Genomic DNA, 23,471 nt, shown 5'->3' with positions numbered 1-23,471 from the left:
GGCTCCTGGCTTTGGCCTGGTACCAGCACTGCCATTGCGGCCGTGTGGGGAGTGAGGCAGCACAGGGAAGATCCTAATCGCTTTCACTTTGCCTTTCAAATAAAAACACAAATTTAAAATAATATCTACCAGGTAAGAGATAAATGTTTTTGCAAAAAGTAAAAAAAAAAAAAAAAAAAGTCAACACATAAACTCTTTCAACCTTGAATTTAGATTTTATTTTAAAATACACTTAGCAGAGAACTGTCGTGGGACAGAAAGTAACAAACACAAAGAAACAGAATACTTCAAATATTGTCTAAAACAGACATAAAAATTAATAGGATAGTACAGACTTAAATTACGGGAAATAATCCCCAAAACAAAGATTTTTAAAAGAAAATCTTCACATTTTCCAACGTACCGATATGTTCCTAAGTGCATCATTTTCTTTTCGACTATTAGGTAAAGATCCTAAATTTGTTTGGTTTACTTAAAACGATCAGATTCAGTTTAAGTTAAAAAAAAAAAAATTACCATGCCTCAAAATTCTCAATCAGGCTTATAAAAATATGAGCTCAGATAGTTAGGCTGTCCAAAATAGAAACATCTTGAGTGGTAATTCAGTACAACCACAGAGAGACTGCACTAAAGTCTGTCACCCCAGACCTGACGGTCACTTGCGTGGAAAATTAATTGTCTTTGTTATGAAACACTTACTACCAATAAATTTAACCTTATCCTAATTACAATCACACAGAAAGATATAAAGGCACAGACAGAACAAAAGAATATACTATACCCAGAGTTTCCGTTGTGAAAATAAAAAAACTGGGGAAAATAGTAAGATCTAAAATACTGAGAGGTTATTTTAGATTTTATCATTTATCTTAAGTGGCTAATAATTGGGTTAACGAGAAATTAAATCCTTTCAAAATAATTTAGAGAAATGGTCTGTTTACATGTGAAGTGTGTGCATTGCCCACCTGTAAATTTCCTCTACCTTTCCACTCCCTGGAAACATCTACCTGCAGTATAAACAATCAAGACAAGGTGCAAAAAATACATCTTGTTTCAATAACTTACAATGCACAGAAAAATACTTACAAAAATGGAAATATTTATCCATTTAGCTTTCCAATAAATTATTGAGAAAGTTAAGCCCATTCCACATTCCTTTCTAAATAAAGGTTTAAAAAGTTAAGGGCAGTTTGCTTCTATCCCTGTTAGCTTGACACACAGTTTAAAAGAATTTGCCTGATTACATGTAACTTAACATTAGCAACTTTTGTATCACAGTATACATGGCATTTCTTAAATCGGCAACAGAAAGGCACGATGAACAAGCAAGAAAACTCAGTACCTGAATTATCGAACGTATGTTCAGAACAGTTGCAAATAAAAGTACTTTCAACACAGTGTACAGAAATTTTAAAAAAGAAGAACTTCAAAAATGAATTTTCTCTAAAAATTTGGTCCACTATAAATGCCTCCCACACTCAACCTCATGGGTAACGAAAGGGGATGGCAGTGTTAAAACAGGCAGTCACTCGATGGGTGGCGGGGGGAAAATTCTGGATTAGGGATTATGCAATTCAATCAGGAAATGGCTACCAGTGTAAATGCATGTTAACACATTTGTTAATAACAACATACCTGTACCAGGTCCCAATACACAGGCACAATTGTTTGCATATTATTATCAATTTTATGATACAGCCCTCCCAAGTCAGAAAACAACCTCAGGTATGTTACTTTATATATAACACATATTAGATATATAAGTTCATATTATATACCTTAATATCTATTATATATAATTTGACATCATAACAGCAGGAAACTCTCCAAATCTCACGTGCACATTCTAATGGACACTGATCATTCTCTTGGTATTGAAACAGCTCAGCTCGCTTGAACAATGTATCTTGGATGTGCAATGATAAAAGTGCACGGACTCTCATGAATTTACTTAAATAATTAAGTTAAATTCCTGCAAAAAGCCTAACACCGATTTGGCTTTTACCTAGAATATACTTTTAGGTCAGTAACAAATACCTTCTTTTTCTTATTATAAACAATATGTGTTTCTTCCCATCAAGAGATACCAATGAAGGAAAACATGTAAGGAATCAAAAATGTGATAGAGAAACCAACCATTCCGTAGGTGATGTACCGGTAAGGCAGTTCAACTTCCATGTGCTGTCTTGCTTTGCGAATATCATCACATGGTATATTGAAGATTCTGCAGGCTAAAGGAATGGTGATCTTTTTCATTATATCTCTGAGTATTACCACAAATGCCATCCCTACGAAAGTCCGCAATATGGCTTTTCCAACCAGGGTCAAGGTAACCGGGGGCCGGGCTAAAGGTAACGTATCTAGAGCAGGTTCTAATATTAGCCCTAAGGTGTAACTAACGTGAGATCCACAGGCGACTCCGGCCCCGCTCCCGAGAATCTCGGCCGTGTCCCCTCGAGACGTGCTCCAGGTGTCAAGCGTGAAGGAGAAGATGCCCAGGGCCAAGTGCAGCCCGATGATGGTGAGCGGAGCGTATCTGTGCGTTTGGTTGAAGTGGTCAATGGTGTCCACGAATGGATAGAACACAGCTAGGATTAGAATGGTATACAGGAAGCCAGCGATAATGTCCTGGGGGAGAGATGACAGACACACATTTTTAACAATTTAAAAAAAAAAAAAAGGCTGACTGAAAAGGGACCATTGTTTTCACGGTTTTACTCTTAATTACATGCATCATATATCTAACTTAATCTTGAATAATACTATGTTTAAATCATACAGCTCTGATTTTGGGGGGAAAGAATATACTTGATAATAATTTCAGGTGGTTCTAAATGTCAGAAAGAAATTAAAACTCGACAGAGAAAAACATGATGAAGGTGCCTTCCGTATCTTGAGATGTGGAGGAAACACTACTACTGTATATACAGAGGCCTTGAGTTCAATGGAATGAGATAATCCTGGGCCGAGGAGAGAGGGCTACGGCGTGAGGTCAGGTGGATGGAGAGAGGCCGAATCAAGCAGAGCCCAGCACGGTAGCCTACTGGTTAAACTCCTAGCCTTACACGCACCGGGATCCCATATGGGTGCCAGTTCTAATCCCGGCGGCACTGTTTGCCATCCTGCTCCCTGCCTGTGGCCTGTGAAAGCAGTCGAGGACGGCCCAAAGCCTTGGGACCCTGCTCCCACGTAGGAGACCATGAGGCAATTCCTGGCTCCTGGCTATAGCCATTGTAGCTGCTTGGGGAGTGAATCATTGGATGGAAGATCTTCCTCTCTGTCTCTCCCTCTCTCTCTGTATATCTCTTTTTAATAAAAAGAAAAAAGATAGAAATTGCAGTAGGCTTTTGGCACAGCTCTTGGCATGTCTGCATCTCCTATGGGAGTGCCTGGGTTTGGGTTCCAGCTACATTCCTGGTGCCAACTTCCTGCTAAGGCAATCTCAGGAAGCCAGGAAGTGGCGACTTACATATTTGGGTCACTGTCAGACAAGTGGGAGACCCTGGCGGAGTGTGTCACTCTTACCTTTGGTTTGGCCTGCACTGGCCCTAACAAATGACTGATCTTTATCTTTCAAATAAACAGACTTCATTTCTTTATCTCTAAAAGATTTAATTTGAAAGGCAAAGTTAGAGAGAGAGAGTGGAAAGAGAGAAAGGAAGATCTTTCAGCCACAGTCCATTCCCCTAAATGGCCGTACTGGTCAAGGCTGGGCCAGGCAGAAGCCCAGAATTCCATCTGTGTCTCTCAGGAGTTCAAGCACTTTGGCTGTTTCCCACTGCTCCGTTAGCAGGGAGTTGGATCAGACGCAATGCAGACAAGACTAGAACTAGCACTCTAACAGGACAGCAGCAATGCATACAACAGAGACCCAATGTGTGGGCGCCGGTTTGTGTCCCAGCAGCTCCATTTCCCATGCAGCTCCCTGCTTGTGGCCTGGGAAAGCAGTGGAGGACGGCCCAAAGCCTTGGGACCCTGCACCCGCGTGGGAGACCTGGAAGAGGCTCCTAGCTCCTGGCTGTGGGTCGACTCAGCTCTGCCACTGTGGTCACTTGGGGAGTGAATCAATGGATGGAAGATCTTTTTCTCTGTATCTCCTTCTCTCTTTGTATCTGCCTTTCCAGTAAAAATAAATAATCTCAAAAAGAAAAAAAGAAAAATTACCAATTGAGATGCTGGGGCTAGAGGAAGAGCACAGGGCTGTTCCAGGAATGGGTCATCTATTGCAGGTGGCAGAGCACCGGAAAAGCAAGCGTGATTCAGGTTAAGTGGGAGCAGGGACGCCTAACCGACCTGAGAAAGGGAAGCTGGGGAAGGCAGCAAAGAATGTGGGCAGTGAGAACAGTTGTAGTGAGGCTTGGAGGATAAATGAGGCAGTTACTCAGGCAAAGAAAGTGAGCAGGGCATGGCAAAGGAGGCCACAGCACTGTGGAAGTGAAGAAACGCGTACTGCATTTGAGAAAACCTCAGTCAGTCGAGACACACAAGTACACCTGTGTCTGGGAAAGCTTACTACACGGGAGGCTGAATGCGGAGTGGAGATTCAAAGTGCAAGCCGGGCCGCTCGTCAAGGAGCCACTGTAGTAATGTGGCGATGAGGCTGCGGGTGAGAACTCAGAGGCATGCCCCTAGGGTCACGGGCAAAGGGAAAGGAGCGGCAGTGGCTGCAAACAGAGGCAGGGTCCTGGGCCGCCGCTGCTCAAACTGACCTGCCTTCTCCAGCTACCTGATCTGATCTGAGAACAGTCGGAACAGAGAAAGGAAAGTCCCACTCGACAGGTAAACATGAATGACGCCGGGATAGTTCAGTTTCTAGTCGCTTGGCCTACACTAACACTTGGAGTTCTCCTCGGTTTCTGAAACCACACGGTCGGTCGGTTTTGATTCTGTGATAGAACAGACTTGGAGGAAATTTCAGCAGACACAGAACTGGGACTGAGAGGGGGAAGAAATACTATCCTGAGTGACAGCCCTGGTTCCCGGGACTGCCCGAGCCTCCAATTACCACACGGGTACTTAGCACAGCTACACAAGGATATATATATATATATATATATATATTTTTTTTTTACAAAACAAAGTTAGAAGACTTCTAAATATTATAAAAGTTCATGTCAGTGTTAGAGAAATGTGGGACATTAACAACATGACGATCTCCTTACCAGAATGGAGTGCATTCCCATGTAAATGCGACTTATGCAAACTAGAGAGCTCCAGCAGGGGATAAGAATCAGTCCATATAGAAGAGGATACTAAAGGGGGGAAAGAAAGAAATAACATAAGTTAATGATATTTGCTATGAACATGCAAACGAAAACCAACTTACTATACAACTCCACAACGCAAGAATGATGTTTTTTCCTTCCCATTGCGTTTCCAGCAGCTAACCCTAAGCACAGCACAGCACAGACATGAAAGGCATTTTTGGCATGAATGAACAAATGAATTTAAATCCTGTGTTTGTATAATTTTCATGGTGAGACTGGCTCATTTTTGGCACTAGAGAACAGACTGCATCCCTGCCACACAGAAGGGCAGGGCGCGGATATTCTTTGCCTCTGTGAGGGGCCGAGCGGAGCCCGGGCCACGTCACTGTCCTCATCTCCTGCCCAGACCACGCTGGCAGGTGACGCGACTGCCCGTGACGATTCAAGTTCTAACTGCCTGTTGTACAGACATGGGAAAGCAGATGATCTTCATAGCACTGCACTTATGAACGAGGCCCCGAACGGCAAAAACATTGAGAAAGTAGAATGGAGCACTCACACACTTTCAGATTTCAAAATGTACTGCAATGATCAAGACGGCGTGCGAATGGACTATGAACTGAGAATAGAAACCAGCGGACTGGAATTGGGAGTCTAAAAATAAACATGATGCATACGGTTAACTGCCTTCTAACAAAGCCACCAAGGACTGTGCCACGAGGAAGGGACAGTCCCTTTGACAGTGCCAGGGTATCTGAGCATCTTCATGCAAGAATGAAGCTGGACTCTTAACTCACACCACCTACAAAAATGAACTCAGAATGGATCAACAACTTAGATAGAAGAGCTAAAACCACACAACTAAGGAGTAAGCATTGGAGGCAACAGGTTTTCACGATCCGGGGAGAGAAAACATTCTTAAATATGACACTAAATGCATTTACCAAAGAAAATCCCCACACCTTCATAAAAAATGTACGTACAACAAAGGATATTATCAAAAAAGTGAAGACACCAGTCGAGTCAGAGAAATTGCTTATAAATCATGTATCTAATAAGAGTCTGGTATTAGGTATTTATAAAGAATGTTTACAACTCCAAAACAAACAGGACTGGGCATTTAGCATGACAAATAAGCTGTACACCCCATCTCGGAGTGGCTGGCTTCAAACTCTTGCTTTTAACATCGGACTCCAACTTCTTGCAGACCCAGAGGAGGGAGGGAGCGGAAACAGTGTAAGGAATTGGGTTCTTGCATATAAGATCTGACACTCTGCCTAAGCCTGTCTTCATCTCTCTCTCCAGAAACAAAGAGGAAAAAAAAAAAGGATAAAGACTTGAATATATGTATTTTTCCTAAGACAATATATACATGGCCAACAAGCTCATGAAAATACACTCAATGTCTAGCCATGAAGAAAATGCAAATCAAAACCACAGCGGGGGGGGGGGGGGGGGGTCTAGGTAGTGTGGCACGTGGGATGCTCCCGCCCGTTATGGAGTGCTGCTTGGAATCCCAGCTATGCTGCTTCCTATCTGGTTTCCTGCTAATGTAGCAGATCATGGCTCAAGTGCTTGCACTCCTGGACTCCTTCAGACCTTCTCTAACACCTTCCATGACATTCTAGCTACAGCAGCAACCCTCCCCGCCTACGATGCTTTGTTTTTCTCCATAACCCTTATCTTTGACACAGGTCTATTCATGTCTGAAGATATACTATATGTTTATAGATGGTCTGTGTTTATGCTTCAATATTATTTATCTTATTTTTTTCCGTCCTCAAGAATGTAAGTTCCACATCCAGCCCATGACTGAATCGGCAGGGACTCCCACGGTGCCTACTGCAGAGCAGCAGGCAGGCAGTTTAACAGCTGTGGAAGTAAATCAAGTCCCGCCACTAAGGACATCGGCCCTGTCACACCACATACCTGATAGCATGGTCAGAAACTACAGGAACATTCAGCTTCCACACTCAAACATCAGCTGTGTTAACTTTTAGCTCTAACAGCAACTGTGTAACCCACCATAATAAACTGCAGCATGAGAATCCATTTGCGTAAACAGTAGTTTTCAAAGCTTACCTAAATTAGGTGGGTGCTGTGACATAACAGGTAAGCTACTGCCCATGATGCCAGCATCCCATACAGGGGTGGGTTCAAGTTCTGGCTGCTCCGTTTTCCAACCCAGCTCCCTGCTAATGTGCCTAGAAAAGCAGTGTAAGATGGTCCAAGTACTTGGGTCTACACACCCACATCAGGAGCCTGGAAGGAGCTCCTGGCTCCTGGCTTCAGCTCCACCCAGCCTTGGCTATTGGAGGCCATTTCGGAGTGAACCAGGAAGTGAAAGATTTGTCTCTCTCCTTCTGTCACTCTGCCTTTCAAATAAATAAGTAAATATAATTTAAAACAATTGTGGGGCCCGGCGGCCTGGTCTAGTGGCTGAAGTCCTCAGCTTGAACGTGCTGGGGATCCCATATGGGTGCCAGTTCTATCCCGGTGGCCCCACTTCCCATCCAGCTCCCTGCTTGTGGCCTGGGAAAGCAGTTGAGGACGGCCCAAAGCTTTGGGACCTGCACCCGCATGGGAGACCCGGAAGAGGTTCCTGGTTCCTGGCTTCGGATCGGCGCAGCACCGGCCATTGTGGTCACTTGGGGAGTGAATCATCGGACGGAAGATCTTCCTCTCTGTATATCTGATTTGTAATAAAAAATAAATAAATCTTAAAAAAAAAACAATTGTGAGGACTGTATAAATTTGAATTTTCAGAAGTAATGTAATATTTATTTATTTGAAAGGGAATTACAGAGAAGAGAGAGAAAGGGAGAGATCTTCCATCTGGTGGTTCACTCTGCAGAGTCTACCACAACGGTGCAGGTGCCTAAGCTCTTGGGCAATCTGCTGCTTTTCCCGGATCGGTAACGGAGGGCTCAATCGGAAGTGAAGCATTGGGGGACACAACCCTGCACCCATATAGGATGCCAACACTGGGGTCACAGGCTTTTTTTGGACTATGCCATAACATGGGTTCCAAAACAAACCACTCCACCTTAGCATGCTATGGACTCTAACCAGCACTCAGATAAGGAATGCAGAGTTACAATAACCTGCTGTGGGACAATACCAGCTCCATTCCTGTCACTTTCTGTACTAGTGGGCTAACGTGGACTAACTCATGTAAAGTCACTTAACATAAACGTTGAGAAAATCGCAAATTAAGACATTATCTTCTTTTTTTTACCCACTCTCAACTAATACCACTTTTGTTACTGTATCTCTTGCAATCTCTTAACTTACCACAAGTTAGTTTAGCAATGGAACTTACCACAAGTTAGAACTTAAAATACATTTTATATCACAAACCACAATAAGGGAAGAACTATTTGGTACCCTAGAGTTGATGAAGTCCAACGTTACCACAACAGGCTCCATTTCCCCATTCCTCCTTCAGGGCTGGGCTCCGGGCTGCGCTTACTCCCCATCTGATCCACGGGTATGCCATGCCTTCTAAAACCAAGATGATGAAATTCCTGACTCCCTCCCCACAAACAGAGAAGAAGCAAAATTTAACCTAATAAATCCAGACTTCCAAGCAGTTTCCGAGTCACTAATAGCTGCTCGATGCTTGTAGAAGTTATCGTTACTTTTCTGTTTTTGTGATCTCTTTGTTAATCCTGCCCTGTCTGCTAGGAAGGCCCAGAAAATTTCTCCATTAAAAAAAAAAATTCTCCTCTAATGTGGATTCCTTCAAACGTGTTGGTTTTGTTTCCAGATCTGGTCTTGGCTGACAGCAGTTGTGGAGTAGTGAAGAGCAGCCTCAGCACTGCCTTAGGTGGAGTCGGGCTGAGAACAGTACCTTCAAATGCAAAGGCATTCCGTGGCCACTCTAGCCATTCTGTAAGGGCTCTCATCTGTCTGCTTTTAAAGCGAGTTTGGGGGACGGGGGGAGACTCTCATTCCCCCTTCCCTCGGCCAGGGCAATCTAACCAGCTTTTCCCTTGGCCTTTTAATTTTTTAAAAAAAGACTTATTTATTTGTATTACAAAGTCAGATATAAAGAGAGAAAGATCTTCCATCCGTTGGTTCACTCCCCAAGTGGCCACGATGCCTGGAGCTGAGCCAATCATCAATCAGGAGTCAGGAGCTTCTTCCGGGTCTCCCATGCGTGTGCAGGGTCCCAAGGCTTTGGGCCGTCCTCAACTGCTTTCCCAGGCCACAAGCAGGGAGCTGGATGGGAAGTGGAGCTGCTGGGACACGGGCCATCACCCATATGGGATCCCGGGGTAGGTTCAAGCCAAGGACTTTAGCTGCTAGGTTACCATGCCGGGTCCTATTTTGAATTCCTGTTAATGGATAGTGTACAGTATATGTAAACAACAGATGACAAAGATGGGACACACAATACATAACTATCTATGCCTCACTCTCCTGCACATCTAAGAGAATGAAAACTGATACAAAGTTTTCTGGAAAGCACTTTATCAATACATAAAATGCTCTAAATGTTTTTTATACATTGACCCAGCAATTCTGCTAGGATTCTAAAGACATGAAACTGTGGGTAGAGATTCATATGTATAAATGTTTACCCTAAAACACTCAAACCATGTAAAAATGAACAAGGTTCATTGCTTATACTGTGGTCCTGAGGAATACAGCCTTTTGCAGCTACCCAGACCTGACTCTCACCATTTACAATGGGTACTCTTACTTGCTGGAATTCAGAAAATGTAAGGAGAAATAGAAACAAAATTAAACTATCCTAAGAAGAAGAAACAAACAAACAAAAAGCCAAGATGTGCTCAAGGGATATGTGATATCTCATCTAGCCCTAAGGAGGAATGAGGCTGAGCCTGGAGAGGAAGCCAGAACCACTCCCTGGCTGTCAGGAGACCAGCACTTCCTTTAAAAGAAGCCATTTCATTTTGCTTTTTCTGCAAACCAACTTCTCTGCACTTAAGACGAAAAGCCTGTGAACTTACTTCCACAGTGAGCAAAGTGGACCGGGTTCTGTCACTGTCCTCGTCCTGGGGCTCGGTGCCTGTAGAGCTGACACAGCTGCCCTGCAGGAGAGGGAGCTTGGCAAGGCTGTACCCCAGTGGCCCGCGCCAAGCCTCAACTTCCTCAGCGTGGGGCCATGGGCTCGTTCTGCATTCTCTAAGCGGGGATAATAACATCTACAGTAATTATAATGCGACAGTATAAAAGGCTGGGTTTTTGCTGGAATATGAGAAGAGTTCATTCATTTAGAAGGTTTTCTAAGAGTTTTTACTGATGGGAAAATGTATGACAATCTATTAGTCATGGTTCTGCAGAGAAACAGAGCTGCCAGGACGCACATATACACTAAGAGAAATTCATTCCAAGGAACTGACTCTTCGAAGCGTGGAGGGTGGGAAGTCCAAAACCTCCAGGGCCACCCGGCAGGCTGGGGCTCAGGGAAGGGCCGCCGCGGGAGCTGCAGGCTGGCCGCAGAAGGCAGTCAGCTGGCACGGTCTCCAGGCTTCAGCTAGCTGGATAGGTTTCCCTCACAAAGTAGCTCAAAGTCTACCAATTTCCATGTTAAATGTTAAATGAGTACGATGGCCCAACAGACACGTAAGATTAATGATCGCAAGCCTGGCGCAGTAGCCCAGTGGCTTTTAAAGTCCTTGCCTTGTATGCGCTGGGTTCCCATATGGTTGCCAGTTCATGTCCCAGTGATCCTGCTTCCCATCCAGTTCCCTGTTTGTGGCCTGGGAAAGCAATCGAGGGCGGCCCAGAAGTCTTGGGAGCCTGTACCTATGTGGGAGACCTGCGAGAAGCTCCTGGCTCCTGGCTGAGGATTGGCTCAGCTCCAGGCACTGACGCTACTTGGGGAGTGAACCAAGGAATGGAAGATCTTTCTCTCTATCTCTCTTCCTCTCTGCATATGACTTTCAAATAAGAATAAATAAATCTTTTTTAAAAAATTAATGATTGCATAGATTCTAAATTTAAAAATAGATTTCATCTATATTAGGGGCTCAAATATTTTGATTGTAATGAAAAATATCTTAAAAATTAGCATTTTTTCCTTTTATTTTCCCAATTATTCTGTAAGCCAGAACTTCTCTTGTGGCTTGAGCGGAATGTAACAGTGTTGACTCGCTTCCCTCTCTAGAAAGAGTGGACTGCACGCACTTCCAGCCGCCCTCTGCGGCATAACATCTTTTATGATACTGTCTGCTCTTTGTCCCTTGTTTCTGAACTCTTCTCAACCCGGCCCCAAGGGAGCGATTCTGCTCCCTTGAGCACAACAGCTATGTGGAGCAGGCACGGCAAAGCTCATTCACTGGCTGGGCTGAGCTCATCAGATTTTTTTTTTTTCCTAAAAGCAATTTGAAGTGAATTCATAAAGACAGTTTTGCCATCTGCTTGAACATGTCAGCGCTTTGGGACCAGGGGTGAGACAGACGCGTACATGCCGAAGCAGCGAGAGAAGCAGGGGAGAAAAGCGGAGAGACAACGCAAGCCTGAGAAGCAAGGGCAGAGCGCCAGCCTGCAGCGCTGGCCACCGTCCAGGGTCCAGCTGCAAGCCCTCGGGAGGCCCAGGCCAGCAGCACTGCCTTGCCCTTGGCTTCTATGAGATGCCTGCTTTGGTGTTCAAGTACATTTCTTAGGCTAGTCCAATGAGATTTGCTACCACAGCCTCTAAACACACACACACACACACACACACACACACACACACAGTACCTTTAAATACACAGCCTTAGATAATCCCCCAAATACCTTCTCACCTCTCGGAGGGATTCTCGTGAGATTCTCTATCAGGTTCTTCTCACCCATATTTCAATATTGACTCACTGCTTAAAGACTGCGATGTCTCCAAGGTTTTCTTCCTCTCCTTGCTTCATTCTACATCTCTGTGCTGATGACACCAAACCTGACCTAGTCTCCTTCATGGACAGAGGTGTCTCCTGGATGACTTCAAACAGCTGTCTTTTTTAGATTTACTAATTACTGAAAAGACATGTATAGAGAGGAGAGACAGAGAGAAAGATCTTCTTCATTCCCCAAATATCCACAACAGCCAGAAGTGATCCGAACCCAGGAGCCAGGAGCCCCCTCCAGGTTTCCCATGTGCGTGCAGTGTCCTGAGGACTTGGGCCATCCTTTGCTGCCTTCCCAAGCCACAAGCAGGGAGCTGGCTGGGACACGAATCAGCGTCCATATGGATGCTGGTACTTGCAAGGGGAGGAGCAGCCTGCGAGCCACCACGCTGGCCCCATCCATATACTGCCTGCCAGACACCTTAAACACAGCGTACGTTCACCTGCGATTGCGTCCACTGCGCCCGCGTTTCCCCTAATGGACAGCTTCCATTATGTCTACAAATCAAGCCGCTCCTGCTTAGTTTGCCAAAGAGGAAATCTGGAAGTAATCCTCCACTCTTTGCCCTCCTTCCTGCCCTCTCCCATTAGTCACTGCATCCTCTCAGTCCTGCCACAGAATACTCACCAAGTTCATCCCATTTCTAATCCTATTGACATTAACTGGCTTAGAGGCTGACGAAGTTGTGTTGCTTCTGTGTTTTTGTTTTTTTTCAAAGGCACAGATAATAAACTGCCTTAAGTTCTGCGGACTACACAGTCTCTGTCACAGCTATTCAACTTTGCGGCGACGGCACGCACCCACCAGGGTCATCTCACCACAAGAGAAAGGGATTCAAAACTCAGGAACTGGCCCAGGAGAAACGAAAACACACATCTATCCACACAACCACTCACAGAACAAAACAACCAAAATGGGACACAATGCCCATCAACTGATGAAACAATGAATAAAACAGGCTACACTATCCACCACTCATCCCTGATGTTGCCTTCTGTTCTTTCAGTATCAGCAGTCAGCCAAATATTAAATAGAAGATTCCACACATAAAAAACTCGTAAGCTTTAAGTAACTTCTATTACACTCTATTGTTTCATTATTGTTAATCATCTCTTAAACGCCTAATTTGTAAGTTATTCATTAAGTATATGCATGCAAGGGCACTTACTTCAGAGTACGTGGGTTCAATCCTTCGCTCTGGCTCCTGACCCCATGTTCCTACCAACACAGACCCCGGGGGTCCAGCAGTAAAGACCCAACCAACTGGGTTTTTGCTATCCATGTGGGAGAACTGGGGCCCTTGAGGAGTGACCCACTAGATGGGAGCTATAGCTCTGTGCCTGCTTCTCATGCCCTGGCTTAAAAAAAAAAAATCATGAAGTGCATACAATATGTTAAAAAAAAAATGCATGGCTTTCCACATTCTGCACTTAAGTAAGCTTATGTTTTAATTTCAATTACCTTTTGGTGGTACCTAACATAAGAAAAAGCATAGTGGGCCTGGTGCGGTGGCCTAGTGGCTAGAGTCCTTGCTTTTTATGTGTCAGGATCCCATAGAGCTGATGGTTAGTGTCCTGGCAGCCCCGCTTCCCCTTCCCATCAAGCTCCCTGCTTGTGGCCTGGGAAAGCAGTCAAGGACGACCCAAAGCTTTGGGACCCTGCACTTGTGTGGGAGTCCTGGAGAAGAGCTCCTGGCTCCTGGCTTCGGCCTGGCTCAGCTCCAGCCGTTGTGGTCACTTGGCGAGTGAACCATCGGACGGAAGATCTTCCTCTCTGTATATCTGCCTTTCCAGTAAAAATAAATAAATCATAAAAAAAAAAAGACAGGTCTTAAAAAAAAAAAGAAAAGAAAAAGCATAGTACATAGCATTTGGTACTGTCTGAAGCTCCTCTTGGAACAAATTCCCTGGCTGTGAGGGAGAAATCACTGGATATCCAGCTCGTGGAATCTCACCCAACATCAAAAAGGAATGAAGCATATAACACACTGTTACGAGTGAGTAAACCTCAAAAAATGCTCCATAAAAAAAAAGGTCACAACAGACTAGCATGCTTCTATTGATATGAAACGGCCACCCCAGGCAGATGAATACAGACATAGAGGAGATGGGTTTGTTGCCAAGAGATTAGGGCAAAGCGAGATTAGATAAAATGGTGTGAGATTTCTCTTCGGGATGATAATACATATATTATAAATCTCACTGTGGCCATGCTTGCATAATCCTGTGAATATACACACAGAAAAATTTTTGTATATTTTCCAAGGGATGAGTTGTTCTATATTTTTTTTTTTAAAAAGTAGAGTTAAGAGGATTTCTGTTCCTGCCCATAAATGATTAAGTGTAAAACTGCTTTTCCACTGTAAGCACATGGGAATGCTAGAGAAATTATATGAGAAAAACTGTTTCCTATTGTTTGATACAAAAGAGAACCAATAAGACGAGCCCTATGGTCACCTTTGTTGCCACAGGCTGTTTCCAGGCTGTGTTGGCACACAAGGACGAACAGAAACAATGTCCCGCAGTTTCACTGAGGTTGGGGGGAACCTGGTGTCCCCGGGGGCCAGGACAGAGTTCCCGAGGCAGAGGTGTCACGGGAAGGATCCTGGGATGTGCGGGACACTCAGCAGCTTGCAGGCTGACTACCCACCTGTGCAGGACTAGGGAGAAAGTCTACCAGGCTCAGGAAACAAGTACCGGGATGCATCCAGACCAAAACACGGCCCAAGCACACGCACGCCTGGACCTGCTCGCCCACCAGGCAGAGGGAACGGGGGAGAGTGGACAGGTTACCTGCTGGACAGCGAGACTGAAGTTAGCTCCTGAACCTGGTTACTCTGGACCCAACCTAACAAGGCTAAAAGGATCAAACTGACAAGATGAGGAGACGGTGAGCTGGGAAATGAGGTAATGAGGTTAAGAAAAAAAAACAAGTGAGACTTCTAGACAAAACATATATAGTATCTGAAATGATCCCATGATGCATCAAATTACCAGAAAATTAGATGCTATAAAAGAACAGAACAACAAATTGGAAGCCACAGCTTTATAAACTATCCAAAAGGATGCGCAGAGAAAAACCCCAAAACAAAACCAGAACAGAGTAGCAGCAGTCCGAGTGTACAAACACATGAAACTAAGAACCCAGAGAAGAGGGTCCAGCAGCATGGCCCAGTGGCTAAAGTCCTCGCCTTGAATGCCCCGGGATCCCATATGGGCACCGGTTCTAATCCCGGCAGCCCTGCTTCCCATCCAGCTCCCTGCCTGTGGCCTGGGAAAGCAGTGGAGGACGGCCCAAAGCCTTGGGACCCTGCACCCGCTTGGGAGACACAGAAGAGGCTCCTGGCTTCTAGCTTTGAATTGGCACGACTTCAGCTGTTATGGTCACTTGGGGAGTAAATTGAAGGATGGAAAGTCTTCCTGTCTGTATACTTGACTTTCCAATAATAAATAAATAAATCTTGAAAAAAAAAGCATTCTATATCTACAGAAAGTAAAGATTATCTCTGGACGTTCAAACAAGAAAAGTGAGCGTGCAAGTCCCTTGGAAAAATATCTTTTTTATGTAAATCCTGAATTTTCAACATCGAATTACCAATTCAAAATAACTGATTTCTAAGCTAAGAATTAGTAATTAGCACTTGCAAACTCATGGAATGTGAACTCGGAACACGAGGGTGTTAGACACACGAGCCAACCAACTCCGTGTGTTCACACACTATTTCAGCACGGGCGGTCTGCCGTGCACGCACAGCCCCCTCTCGCCTTCGCTGAGTGTGACCTCCGTCCGACTCCCCCTGCCTTTCTTCCCTCCAGCTTTTCACACTCTCACCAACAGCGGGGCCGTTTCTCACGTACAACAAACTATTCTGTGAGACTATCTCACACGCTTTTCTCTCTGAAAGCGCTTCTGTATTTAGGTTTTTTATTTATATGGGGTGGATAAAGGTAAGGGTTGAAGACCCGAAGCTCATGTGCGTCAACACCGTGGTGCATCTTAACCCCACACACTGGTGTATACTGCAAGAGTGTGAACACACAAGAACACAGGTGGCCCTCTCAAGGCATGCTAACAACGCTCTTGCATTTCAAGGACACAGCCACACCTATTTCAAATCACAGAGCAAGGTTTGAAATGAGTTTTCCTGGGAGCTCTTTTGAGTCAGTTGGCACTGAATTCCAACCTCGGCTACTTACTATCTGTGTTAATTCAAGTAAGTTACAAAACTTCCTGGTTAGCTTCACCCTTAAGCTTGCATTAGTGACAGAACCAAACACCAGGATGCTGTAAGGGCAGACCAACCAGCTTGTCGGGGCGGTGGGGGGAGGACAAAAGAGGTTAGGAGATCTAAACCCACAAGATAGTAAAACGGAAAATAAGAAACAGAAAAAAAAAAAGAGTAGACCAACTAGGCAACACGCATCTCAAACAGTGGCCTGCAAGCACTGTATAATATACCACATGGCTGGTATTATAAAAAGTAGTTAAATCATACTTGAGAAAGACTAGTTGGGAATGAGTTTATAAAGTATGAAATAAGATTAAATTGTGAAGATGAAACTCATCTAAAACCTCCTTAGTAGTATTAAATTGAATGTAAAGTTACCACTGACGATATGCCACATAACTTATTTCTGGGAAGAACCATACAAAAGGAATAGTCTTCATTTTGCATTATTCTTCAAAGGATTCAAAAGGCCAGAACACTTTCTGTCTTGCATTAACACAAAATGTGTATTTTTTTAAAAAAAAGTTTCAAGCCCAACGCTGCAGCCTAGCAGCTAAAATCCTCGCCTTGAATGTGCCAGGATCCCATATGGGCACCGGTTCTAATCCCAGTGGCCCCACTTCCCATCCAGCTCCCTGCTTGTGGCCTGGGAAAGCAGTCAAGGACGACCCAGAGCTTTGGGACCCTGCACCTGCGTGGGAGACCTGGAAGAGGCTTCTGGCTTTGGACTGGTGCAGCTCCGGCCATTGCGGTCACTTGGGGAGTGAATCATCGGATGGAAGATCTTCCTCTCTGCTCTCCTCCTCTTTGTATATCTGACTTTGCAATAAAAATAAATAAACCTTAAAGGAAAAAAAAAGTTTTAAGTAACTGCTTGAGGCTGTACTATTCCTACTTCACTTTTTATATTAAAATGTACCTTTAAGCGATCCTAAAGTGGAATTGCTAAGGAGCAGAGAGAGCTGAGAAATAGGGAATGCATGGTAAGGTTCAAGAGATAGTCTGAGGAATTCAGCCCTGTACAAACGCATTGTTGCTCGCTTATCTAGCAGATCAGAATTTCTGGGAGCAGGGCAGAGACCTGTGCTTTAAACAGCTTGCTTTCTGCTGTCATTTGAAGAGTAAATGAGAAATACTGAAACTGAAAGGGTTCGTCTGAAGGCACCTGTGTACCTGGCAGACCCGGAGCAAATGTCCAGCAGTGTAGAACCAAGGGGAGTCAGGAGGAACAAGCCAGTCAAGCCCCGGGAAGGGACAGGAAGGGACAGAAGGGAGGGAAGCCAGTACTGGGGACAGCTGAGCATCACAGGCCCAAGCAGGACCTGCCTGCCTGCCTGCCTGCCTGCCTGCCTGCCTGCCTGCCTGCCTGCCTGCCTGCCTGCCGGCAGGAAACAGCCAGGGCTCTTGATGGACTGCCCAGCCAAACAGGCACCTGCTGGGAAAACACCTGGCTTCCAGTTTAATACTTCCCTCAGTTGCTACTGTTTCATTTTCTCTCATTCTCGGCTCAGTAACAATGAGCCTCCACAGGAGCTCAACATCCACAGACTGAGAGGAGTAAGACAAGCCCTAAGCAAAGAAAGCACCTCAGCTCCCAGCACGGAGGAGGCTCCCAGCACGGAGGCTCCAGGCATGCAGGCAGAGCCGCTCTGAAAAGTAAACAGGTGCAAGCTACTGGGCTGACAACTCGCATTCTGACCAGTCAAGCCCAAGGAACACAACTTGCAAGAAAGGGAGGCCTTTCTTTCAGAATAGTTCACCAAGAGAACAACAACAAAGCAAATTTAGAATTGTATTCAAATTTAGAGTGGGAAAAAAATGTAAAATAAAAAAAAAATTTGACCATTACCAGATTAACTTTAATGTAACCAACCAGCCAGACACAACATGTGTGAAATGACAGTTTTGAGATTGTACCATCTTTCTGTCCAGCTCAAATTCTAAAATTACACACTAATATTGTTCACACTTTACCTTTAAATACACGGGCTGTAAGCTTCTTCTGATAATGCAAACAGCCCTGAAACATGAGAAGACTGGCAGCTGCATCCCAGCAACCATTCAACGTTATTGTTCTCGGTCTTCCTGTAAGCATGTGTCCCGAACGCAGAAGAGCAAAAATAACTGTTTTCTCTTAAGACTGATAATATTAATAGCCACTCAACTGCTGAGGCACCAAAAGTGGCCTGAGGTCATCCAAGCCCTGAAAGCCTCAGGAAGACCAGAGATACTGCTCGCTAACTTAGCAAACAACACGACTCATGGACGAGTTTGGAAATAATTCAGATTGAATTTTCAAGAGCCCTGGTGTATATCATGAGTAGCAGTGTCTATTTCCTTTGGTTAAACTGCCAAGAAATGTATGCCTTCTCTTAATTCTGCCATTCTTGCTAGGCACATGACATGTTCTGTTTCTATTATTCTTATTTTACAATGCAGTTCCATAGGCTCTGCAGCTTCCCCTCACTGATTCCCCTCACATTATTACAGCAGTATAGACATGATGTGTGTTTTTTAAGTTACCTGGAGTTGGGATACAAGGGTACTCAAAAAGCGAGCTTTTTTCTGTGCCAACCTGTTCCCAGTGCGGGCTACGTAAGCCCACCCTCGTGCACTTTTCAACAGACTGTGAACTGTTTCCTCTCACCGTAAGATGAGTCCCAGCAGTCAAGAAGGGGAAAAAAAAATAATACAGGAAATCTGCTTCCTTACACTCTCCACAAGCACACACTTGATTCCTGCTAAAATCTCCAAGACTAACAAAATCCTAATGATTTACAAGACAGATAAAGCCAGCCTAGGAGCCCAAGTAATGTTGCCTTTATGTGAAAGGACCTGGACATTTTCAAACTCAGCAGCATTTAGGGATCACAGAGAACTCAAAACTGCAAAGTCCGCAGAAGTTGGCCAAATGACGAGTTTAACATGATAAACGTACCCCTGAGCCCCAACACACACACACACACACACACACACACACACACACACACACACACTCCCGAAGACCAACTAGTAAGCCCCACGAGTGTTCACAGTTAACGTGCTAATTAGACTGGGCCAGTTCAACAACTGGCACCACCGAGATCCGGAAGACAACGACACGTGATGCTACCAGTAAGTTAGCAACCACACCCCCCTGCTGGCACTCCCCCGCGGGGCGGCTGTCCTTGCCAGCCCACTGCTTCTCTGCCCGCTCGGGGTCCCACACCTGGGTGCCGTGACCACCTGTCCCCTCCGGTCTCAAGCTGCATCCGTTCGGGGCAGGAGGGGTTGGAGGGAAGGAGAGAAAACCAGCGCCTATCACAGCGAGGCTTGGCTGCTGGCCAGCCAGGGACTCCCTGTCCAGAAACTTCACTTTCACTCTGCAAGGCCGAAAGAATTAACGAGTTCAAAAAGTCAACGGATAAAATTTATTAAAAAAAAAAAGTCAACTGACGCCCAGTGGTTCCAAGAAAGGCACCATCTCATGTCTAAGTCTTAGGTTTCCCTAGATTATAGAACGTGTCTTATTTATGCATCTAACCTCCAGAAAAGGCCTGTTTTCGGACGCTGTGAAAACGTGTGTGTGTGTGTGTGTGTGTGTAGGCAGAGAGACAGGGGAGGGCGGAGAGGAACGGCCCGGTTAACTGAAAGCATTAATTGAGGACTCCAAGTCCTGGCCGCCCAAGGGGCCGGGCCGGGGCCGGAGAGGAGCGGTTACCTGCCAGCGGCCGTAGGTGAGCAGCACCATGGCGATGGGGATGGCGGTGCCGGACATGGCGTGCGTGGAGGGCATGCTGTACTCGGAGTTGTAGAAGACCTCCAACTTGACCACGGGCGGCGAGGCGGGCCGCGGCCAGCGGATGATGTCCTTGGTACACTGGCCCAGGTACATGACCAGCACCCAGATGATCACCAGCCGCCGGCCCACCAGCGGGTCCAGGTTCCAGATCCAGAAGGGGAAGAAGAGGATGTAGAAGAGCTCGTTGCCCAGCTCCGTGCCGAACCAGAACAGGTAGTAGAGCGGCCAGTTGCTCACGCGGACCAGCTCGCCCTCCTCCCCCGTGAGCGAGTTGCGGCGCAGGGAACCGGCGCGCCGCGGTGCAGCCCCCGCCGGGCCCCGCTCGGCCGCCAGCCCGTTGCGCACGCCGTTGGGGGCGCCGCCGCCGCCTCCGTCCGCCTTGGCACGGCACTGATTGCGCTCGCCCCCGGGCGGCTGGGGACCTCCCGGAGCCGCCGACTGCCGTCCCCGCCGCCCGAGCTGGTCTGCGGCGAGGGGCGCCTCCGCGTCCTCATCCTCCCGCGCCTCCGGGGAGCGGCTCGGCGGCGCTTCCACCCCGCACAGCCGCTGGAAACGGGCCACTTTCTGCGGCTCCTGCAGGCGGCAGGCCAGCTGGGCCAGGCGCTGCCACAGCGACATGATCACGGGGGGCTCCCCGACCCCGGGCGAGCGGGAGGACTCCCGCCCTCGTCCCCTACCACCACACACACACACACACCCAGCGCAGCCCCGAAACGCCCGAGCGCGCCTAGCCCACAGCGGCGGCGGCTGCGGCGCCTCGCTCGGCCCGCCGGAGTCTGCCGGGGACGGCGCTACAGGCCGCGGCGGCCGCCGTGCGCCCCGCCCTCGCCGCGCGCCGCGCCCCGCCTCCACCGGCGCTCCTGGAGGGGCCGCCCCGAGCGCATCCGGCCGCGCCGGACGCCGAGGCTGAGGAAGGCTGAGGGGGCTGAGGGAGGCTGAGGGGGGCTGAGACGGGCTGAGGAGGGCTGAGGGAGGCTGAGACGGGCTGAGGGGGGCTGAGGGAGGCTGAGGGAGGCTGAGGAGGGCTGAGGGAGGCTGAGGGAGGCTGAGACGGGCTGAGGAGGGCTGAGGGAGGCTGAGCGGGGCTGAGGGGGCTTAGGGGGGCTGAGGGAGGCTTAGGGGGGCTGAGGGAGGCTGAGGGAGGCTGAGGGAGGCTGGGGGGGCTTAGGGGGGCTGAGGGAGGCTGAGGGAGGCTGAGGGGGGCTGAGACGGGCTGAGGAGGGCTGAGGGAGGCTGAGCGGGGCTGAGGGAGGCTGAGGGAGGCTGAGGGGGCTGAGGGAGGCTGAGACGGGCTGAGGGGGGCTGAGGGAGGCTGAGGAGGGCTGAGGAGGGCTGAGGGGGGCTGAGGGAGGCTGAGGCGGGCTTAGGGGGGTTGAATGGGTCTGAGGGAGGCTGAGGGAGGCCGAGAGGGCCTAGGGAGGCTGAGACGGGCTGAGGGAGGCTGAGGCGGGGACGGGCTGAGAAGGGCTGAGGGGCTGAGGCACGCGCCACCGCCGCTCCGCTTCCCCCGTCTCCCCGTCTCGCGGCGCCCCCAGAGCGGGACGTGGCGCCCGGTGCCCTGGCGGGGGTCTTAGGCGGCGGTGACCGAGCCCATCCGCACTACCCGCCCCCCCCGACCCCGGACATCCTGCTGGCACAGAAGCGAACGGGAAACGGCCAAGTGACCGCCGTGCGCCCGGCACCGTTCCGCTCAAGTGATGAACGAGTAAATTACAGTGCTGGGTGACGGTTGACGTCCGGAGCGCCACGTGCCGGGAGGCCGCGGGCGGTGGGGATTGGAAGTGGGTCCCTCCCCTCCGTGTGTGCTGGGTAAACTGACAGCTGCGGAGGAAAGGCAGCCCCCCACAAGTTCAAAACACTGTGTGGTTCTTCACACGCTGGTAGTCGGTGTTCTGGGAGCGCAGGTATTTTCGCCTTGGACATAAACACTAATCAATCCTAGGAACTGCGAGGTTGCGCAGGACCAAAAGTTGGCTAAATGGAGAATTTGAATCTGCACCACAAGGTGACAGGCCTGACTTGTTGAAAGAACCGTTAAGAGCCCTGAACTCATCCTTGGCAATCCAGGAAGTTCTTTCAGGCAAGGCGAAGGTCGCTGATGGAAGAGTGTGAGCGGCTCCCTGACTGTGAGAAAGATGTTCGTTTCCAAGGAAAGGTAAGGTTCCTCCTCCCCCTGGCCAGGAGGAGAAACAGTCAGCCTTGGCCTCGGGTGGCTCCCGCTGTGATGACGGTGAGCAGGTGGCGGATGTGACACAGGCAGGAGTGGCAGTCCCCGGTGGGACAGCAAGAAAGGCGGGGTCAGGGGTGCAGGTAAGAACCCCGTCTTGGGAAAGCCCACAAGGGTTAGAAATGTGAAATGTGGTGGGCAGACGGCTCCTAGAATAGAGAACGGTGAACAAGTAGAAATGGGGTCAGATGGGATGGCGAGATGTGGGGATAAGGCCTTGGATGCTAAAACTGCTGGAAAACTCACAAGGCTTTAGAGCTAAGGGAGTGACAGCATTAGAATTCCCTGGGGGATGACATCAAAGCTGGAAGGCAGGAAGTCAGAAGGGCGAAAGTCAGGCGGAGAATTAGCTGCTGGCGGTGGTCAGGAGCCGGCAGGTTCTGGGAGCTGGAAGGAAAGGCATTTTAAAGATGGTTTCTTGAACTGGGATGGTCTTCAGGCAGGCCAGTATCAATGCATCACTGATTGAAACACTTAGTGTCTGCCGCTGACCACACTCCAGTGAGGGAGTGTAAGGCCAGGTGTACTCAACGACTTGAATAAGCAGAAAATTTCTATGGAAAATGTGTATTAGAAAAAGCTATGCTTTTTTTTTTTTTGCTCGTATTTTGTTTATAAAGGCAGAGAGAGGTGGGAGGCATTCCCCACTACTGTGTCACTCAGCTAGTGCCAGCAACAGCTGAGAGTGGGCCGGGACAAAGGGGGGGGGGGCTTGAGTCATCACCCATTGCTTCACAGGAACCAGTATGGAATGCAGACTCCCAAGCAGCATTTTAACTTCGAAGCCGTGAGAGAGAAGAAAGAGAGAGAGAGAGTGTGTGTGTGTGTGTGTTACAGAGAGAGAATCTTCCATCTTCGGTTCACCCAGCCCAGATGCCAGAATTGGGCTCCAAGCTGGGAGCTTCATCTCTGTCTCACCTAGGTTTCCCGTGAGAGAGCGTAGTGGCTCGAGCCCTTGGGCCCATCTTCCTCTGCTTTCCCAGATGCGTGAGCAGGGAGCTGGATCACAAGTAGAGCAGCCAGGACTCAAACCGGACACTTTTATGGGATGTTGGCACCAAAGGAGACAGCTTTATCTGCTATATCATAGTTGGCCCCAAGCTTAATATTTTTAATTCCATTTTCACCCTTTTTGAACTGCACTTATGTACTTTTTAACTTATGTCCAAAACTATT

General features: G+C 47.6%; 1 protein-coding gene across 1 annotated transcript; it reads right to left on the bottom strand.

Moving 5' to 3' along the window:
* Nucleotides 1-203: 203 nt before the first annotated feature.
* On the bottom strand, nt 204-20,841 carry SGPP1 (sphingosine-1-phosphate phosphatase 1). Its single transcript, XM_040975467.1, has 3 exons — nt 19,988-20,841; nt 5,163-5,252; nt 204-2,628 (listed from the first exon to the last, which is right to left on the bottom strand). The coding sequence occupies exons 1-3, from the start codon at nt 20,684-20,686 to the stop codon at nt 2,077-2,079; spliced, it is 1,341 nt and encodes a 446-aa protein (XP_040831401.1). The 5' UTR covers nt 20,687-20,841; the 3' UTR covers nt 204-2,076.
* Nucleotides 20,842-23,471: the final 2,630 nt, after the last annotated feature.

The sequence above is a fragment of the Ochotona curzoniae genome, unplaced genomic scaffold (genome assembly GCF_017591425.1).
Source record: "Ochotona curzoniae isolate NIBS_2020 unplaced genomic scaffold, NIBS_Ocur_1.0 contig_2688, whole genome shotgun sequence".
NCBI lineage: Eukaryota > Metazoa > Chordata > Mammalia > Lagomorpha > Ochotonidae > Ochotona > Ochotona curzoniae.
The sequence above is the reverse complement of the archived record's forward strand: the minus strand, read 5'-3'. Positions and strand labels throughout refer to the sequence as shown.